The sequence below is a fragment of the Bison bison genome, unplaced genomic scaffold (assembly GCF_000754665.1).
Source record: "Bison bison bison isolate TAMUID 2011002044 unplaced genomic scaffold, Bison_UMD1.0 scf7180017864041, whole genome shotgun sequence".
Taxonomy (NCBI): domain Eukaryota; kingdom Metazoa; phylum Chordata; class Mammalia; order Artiodactyla; family Bovidae; genus Bison; species Bison bison.
The window spans coordinates 3,674,444-3,681,034 of record NW_011494613.1 but is presented as its reverse complement, the minus strand read 5'-3'; the positions used below and the strand labels follow the sequence as shown (position 1 = coordinate 3,681,034).

Genomic DNA, 6,591 nt, shown 5'->3' with positions numbered 1-6,591 from the left:
CCAACTTTTTCACTTTCCTCTTTCACTTTCATCAAGAGGCTCTTTAGTTCTTCTTCACTTTCTGCCATAAGGGTGGTGTCATCTGCATATAGGAGGTTATTGATATTTCTCCCGGCAGTCTTGATTTTAGCTTGTGCTTCCTCCAGCCCAGCGTTTCTCATGATCTACTCTGCATATAAGTTAAATAAGCAGGGTGACGATATACAGCCTTGACGTACTCCTTTTCCTATTTGGAACCAGTCTGTTGTTCCATGTCCAGTTCTAACTGTTGCTTCCTGACCTGCATCCAGGTTTCTCAAAAGGCAGGTCAGGTGGTCTGGTATTCCCATCTCTTTCAGAATTTTCCACAGTTTATTGTGATCCACACAGTCAAAGGCTTTGGCATAGTCAATAAAGCAGAAATAGATGTTTTTCTGGAACTCTCACTTTTTCAATAACCTGTTTAGAATATCAGCTTCCTCATCCATAAGTTACAATTGTAAATTATGCAGTACTGTTGAGAACATGGCAGGTATAACTGTACAATAACTCAAGTTAATGTTGCTGTTAAGTACTACAGGAATACTTAGGTGGGTAGTAACATGGGCCCTGTATTTAATTCTCCAACAGCTGAAGTCTTTTGCTTCCAAACTTCATTTTCCTCACTTTCTCCACCCAACACTATTGCCCAGAGTCTCAGAGCTTTTTTGCCTATTCCAAAGACATTCTTTAGCTTTCCCTACCTGAGGGAATTCCAAAGGGCACATCTCAAAACCAAAACCTAAGGGAGTTCAACTCTTGAAATAACATTTCACCATAGTATAAATTGGCTTCCCTGGTGGCTCAGTGGTAAAGAATCCACCTGCCAAGCAGGAATCCACCTACCACATGCCAAGTTCAGTTTCTGGGTCTGGAAGATTCCCTGGGAAGGAAATGGCAACCCCCTCCAGTATTCTTGCTTGAGAAATCTCACAGACAGAAAAGCCTAGTAGGCTGAAGTGCATGCGGTCAGAAAGAGTCAGACACAAATTGTAACTGAGCAGGAACACGATTATGTAAGCTGCCTAGAATACAGTATCTCAGTCACTTCTTTAGTAATAAGTAATTCTGTGGCACAGAATCTCAAAAGATGGCTCCAGAAGTTGAAAAATAATACAAGTTATATTTGGAGGTGAAAAAACAGGAAACACTCCCTTACATAATTGTCTGTTGTGGTTCCTGAGAAACACAGAAGAAAAACTACCATTATTTAATGGCAAACTTCAAATTACTATTTGATTTTTGCCTATATCTCTTAATTCCTAATTTAACTCTATATAGACAATACAGATAAAAATGAGAACAGTGAACTTTGTTTCATTATTCTATAAAGAAATCCACCTGTTTCTTATCCATGTATTACAGATGCTGTCTTCTATTGCAATTCTGAGTGCCTGTTCCCACTAACTTAAAAGCCTATTCCCAGTAACTTATTCTGGGCTGCTATTTTCTGCCCACATGAAGCAAACAGATTTATTTTGACATATTTTCAATGTGGAATGAGGAAAACTATGAACGAGGAAGAGCACTGAGCAGCAAAGTAAATGACACTTAAATCATTTTAATTTTTGTCTACAGCTAAGACACTCCCTTAGGAGAGATGATAGTCTTGATATTCAATCAATTTAGAATTTTTTTTTACATATTATCTATTCATTTGTATTTAAAAAGTAAAAAAACACTTTTGCAAAGATTCTATCATTCAAAGTACTTCATCACAATTCTCACTAAAGTTGAATTATTGTTCATTAATAATGCCATTTATTAAAAAAAATAATGCCATTTATTATCAAAAAAACTTTTTCACAGGTTTTCAGAAGTGAATATACAAAATCAAGTGGGTTCATTTTTACATGTAAACAGGAAGGTTTACCTCTAATGCGAAATTGAACTGTTCTAATTCTGCATAGATGAGTCCACGATTAATGAAGGTGTTCAAAGTCACAGTTTCTCCAGCATTAAGAAGAAGCACAATTCCATAATCTGTTAATGCCTAAAAATGAAATAATCATTTACAAGCTAAAGTCAACTCTTTAGAGCATTACTACATTGACCACGGACAAACTAGAACCTCATAATTAGTTCTTTAATGTGACTTAAAATTTAAGGCCAAAAAGAATCATTTGTTAGGTTTAATAGGTCCACTTAATTAAATACTATGGATGCTGCTACTTTCTAACAAATGGGGTTCACCGTGCTTGTACTCACATGCTATCCTAAGCATTTTTATTGTGCATGGATTGAAGGGGGCACACAACACCCTTCCCCAACTCAACAGTTTCACAAAATGACTATTGACATTAAAGCAGAGCACTTGTAAACCTTTTGAAGTTTAACTGCTTTATAGTGTTTTATTGTTTTCATCACTGAAACCTAAGTTTTACTGAGGCAGAGATTATTCATTTTGTTCCCCATTGTAAAGCCAGTAACTAGCACCATGCCTGCACTTACTAGGCATTTGATAAATTTTTGTTGAGTGAATAAATCATAAAGCAATGAAAACAGATCTTAATAAAACTAACAAATAAGCACTTGTTGGAAAATTACTTCAATATTCTCTCTTTTAAAGATAATCTAAGCTGAGAATCATCTCAGAGGACCTTTTTCCATTTCTTATCTTTTTTTTTTTTTCATTTAATAAATAGGTTTTTCCTCTGTACCAGGTACTAGGAGTATCCCAAATATCAGTTGGAGCTGAATCTCTTAACTCTGAACATTTTTCTTCTGAACATTTTGCCCAAAAGAGCCATATGGTTTCATCAGAAAAGGGCCAAATCATATATGCCCATAGCATGTGCTAAATGAAAATGCAAATAAATAGTATTTTACTATTTGCTTAGTTAGTGGTTCTCCTCTAGTGTTTTGTGATGGGGAACTCGACATCTAAAAGAATTGTACAATTAAACATCCTATATGTATATTGTGGCATAACTATAAATAAACACTGACAGGCTATAAAAATAATTTGTAACACTTGTAGAACAAAACTAGAATGTTTGCAATTTTCCTATCATGGAATCACATAATTAAAACCTGTGTATATATCATGATGCCTTAGAAATCTACTAAGTAGCTGAATATTAACACAAGAGGAAACAAAAGCTTGGAAATTAGATTTCATGAAGGTCACAATGAGCAGGCTTTGTGCTTTGTTTCTACTATTGTTACTAAACTTTCAGTCTTGGGAAAGTTACTTAACATTAAGCCTCAGTTTTCCTATCCACAAAAATGGAATATTAATAACATATTGTTATAGAAGTCCACTTTAAAATACTGTTTTTTTAGATTTTTGATATGGACCATTTATTGAATTTATTATAATACTGCTTCTGTTTTATGTTTCAGTTTTTTGGCCCCAAGATATGTGGGATCTTAGCTCCCCAACTAGGGATCAAATCTCCACCCCCTACATTGGGAGGTGAAGTCTTAACCACTGGACTGCCAGGGAAGTCCTTAAAATATTTGATTGAATGTTGGTAAAGCATTAGCCCAGTGCCTATCACACAATAAGCCCAAAATGGGTGATAACGGTTAGTACTTTTATTAACATAAGGGGGTAGGAACCAGACTTCACCTTTTCTTAGTTTTTATGAAACTGTATCTTGGGAGTGCATTTTTTGCACAAAATTACTTGTGTTTGCTTGGTCCTGTTATGGCAGGAACGCTGAGAAACAGGTGGAGGGAGACAAAAGGGAGGAGGTGACACAATAAAATGACATCCGGTCCACGTGCTGGAGGTCAGATGGTTTCACAAAGCCACCTAAAGACTGTTAACCAGAAGCAAACAAACCTGTGGACGCCGATATAGGTCCCTATTCCCTGTGTGACTTGGATGTGTTTCTAACCTCTCCCTGTTTCCATTTCTTCATCTGTAAAATGAGCCCATTGGATGAAAAGCATTGGGTACCAGGCCGAAAATAGCCAATATGTTCTTATTCTACTTAGATTCCCATTTACATAGATTTTCATTTTCCTTATTCATAGAGCACCAGCTCTGATACCAATCAGACATAACAAAAATAGTACTTCCCTGCCCAGACCCCGACCATTGTTTGCAAGTTCAGGGTTACCCAGAAAAGGCAGGGATAGGGGTGGGCAGGAAGCTGTCAAAAATACCTGCTGTGCAGGTTACTCTAAAAAATGATCCTTTAATTGGCTCCTAGAATGGTAACAAGAGCCTGTGTTAAAATTAGTTATTCATTTGTCAACATTTCTGGAGGAAACCTGAAAATCCAGTTATCGGCACTTTTATATCCGTTTAGACAGAAACAATATTTCTCAACTTTTTTCTTCCATAGGAAATAAATCACTAAATTTCTAAATGTCTTAAACAGATTTAACTTTCCAGGTTTTAAGGAAATTGAGGGAGTGTATCCGCACACAACACCGGGAACACAATGCAGTCTTTTAAAAGAAGCCATCATCAACAATGAAGTGATAGAAACAAGGAAGAGGAGATAGGAGGATAGCAGAAACGGAAGCAAGAAATTGGGCAGAACACCAAGAAACTACTGATCTGCTCCCCTGTGAGGAATCCTGATTGGAAAAGGACAAAATTGACAAGGGGAGACTGGAGAATGGAGTAAGATTCAAAAATATAAAAAAGGGCTTACACAGGTAGAATCTGGAACAGGATACATAGAGAAAAAAGGTTTGCTTCAACCATCAGTTAGGCTTCAAAATGGTCTCTGAGCTGGAAACCATCACTCAAAACTGCCTACTGCATCTGTGGTCTGAGCACTGTAACAAAATACCTCCCCAGGCTATTCTAGTTAATGTTGAGATTGTGAAGCAAACAATATTGCTAGTGATCACTACTTAAAAATTCTACACACAATTTATCAGTGGAAACATTTTTCTCAAACGAGAAACATGTAACACGTGTTAGTTTACACAGCCCTTAAATGCTTTTATAAGCATTATAAAATTAATTTTCATTTGACATTGCAGAGATTGTATACGAAAATTTGCTAAGCACTAGCAAAAAATTAAATATTCTTTAAAATGGTTCTTTGGCATCTCAAGTTTTGTGTGTATTTCCACAGGAATTATTTTTCCAAAATTGTAACAGAAATAATAAGAAAATAGCTTTAAATATATTTACAAATCTTACCATTTGAAGTTCATTTATCTTGGTGTAACATAATGCTCTGTTATAAAATGCTATATAACTGTTTTTATCCATGTTGATAGCTGTAGTTAAATCTGTAATCGCTAGTTTATAATTCTACAAAGAAAACATAATTAAGTGAGAAGAGTTCATCATAATGGACTTAAATTTAGTTGTAAAATAAATTCTTGATTCTATCGGAGTTTTGGGACTACTCATTTAATCATTCTGTGTATCATCCGTGAAATTAACACAATCAAGCTAATCTTTTACAGAATTAATTAAGAAGGTCCCTTGGTAGGAACTGTTATTATAGTTTTTCTCATTTGCAAATAAAATTCAATATACAAACAACTATTAACGATTCTCTTTTTTCCACTGTTGCTATATGTATCGGTGTGCTTGGTTGCTCTCTTGTGTCCAACTCTGCAACTCTATGGACTATAGCCTGCCAGACTTCTCTGTCCGTGAAATTTTTTAGGCAAGAATACTGGAGTGGGTTGCAATTTCCTATTCCAAGGGATCTTCCCTACCAAGGGATCAAACCTGCGTCTCCTGCATTGACAGGCAGATTCTTTACCACGAACGCCACCTGGGAAGACCCCTGTTGCTATACAGCAAGCAAAAAAATTAATTTCTTATGGATAAAAGAGAAGCAAGCTAATTCACCCAACAAGCATTCACCAGAGCTGGCTTGCTTCTGTCACTAGTACTGTCATATCACGTAATTGTCATGTTTTCTACCCACGTTCTCTTTTGTTTCTTTTTGATGCTTCCCTGATAACTTAGACATCCATTTTTATAGACAGTAATTTTCACAGAATATACAGATAATGCAAGGTCTTACCTTTGTTTTAAGGTATTATTTGCAAAATAATATTTCATATTTCATATGAAATATCTACAAAGAAATGTCAGAAAAGAAAAATAGGGAGAAAAAAATATGCCAAGAACCATTAGACATCAATAGTATTGCTCACACTTTTTAATTCAGTAATAGCCATTTAGGAACCATAACCTTTGATTTTCTTCTATGTGTATTATTTAAAATAGTAAAATAAAAAAAAAATTCAAACAATCCAAATGCCCAACAATAAAGTGGTTAAAATATACTATGATGGAATAGTATGCAGTCATTAAAACTGGTATCATCTTCAATGATTAAATATAAGAAGCAAGGCACAACACAGATTATTTAAGTAGCACAGTCCCAGTTTTTAGAAGTATATATTTTATTAGGAAAAAAAAGACTACATGAAATACACCAAAATGCTCTCAGGAATTACCATCTGATGGTAGGAAATCAGGTGATTTTAACCTTCTTTATTCCTCATTGTATTTTCCAAATTCTCTATAATGAATACTATTTCCTTAATAAAAATATATAATTAATGCCATTTAAAATATAAATGTCAAAAATAAATACACTATTTTATGAAAAATCATTAACTGAAATCCCTTTT

At 34.9% G+C, this 6,591-nt stretch overlaps 1 protein-coding gene across 1 annotated transcript in view; it reads right to left on the bottom strand.

Annotated features, from left to right (window-relative positions):
- LOC104985251 (tetratricopeptide repeat protein 6-like) overlaps nt 1-6,591 on the bottom strand; it is a 64,590-nt gene that overhangs the window by 34,672 nt on the left and 23,327 nt on the right. Inside the window, exons 8-9 of the mRNA XM_010835324.1 lie at nt 5,132-5,245; nt 1,892-2,011 (exon numbers count right to left, since the gene is read on the bottom strand). Coding sequence (XP_010833626.1) covers nt 1,892-2,011; nt 5,132-5,245 — 234 coding nt within the window. The remainder of the gene's footprint in view (nt 1-1,891; nt 2,012-5,131; nt 5,246-6,591) is intronic.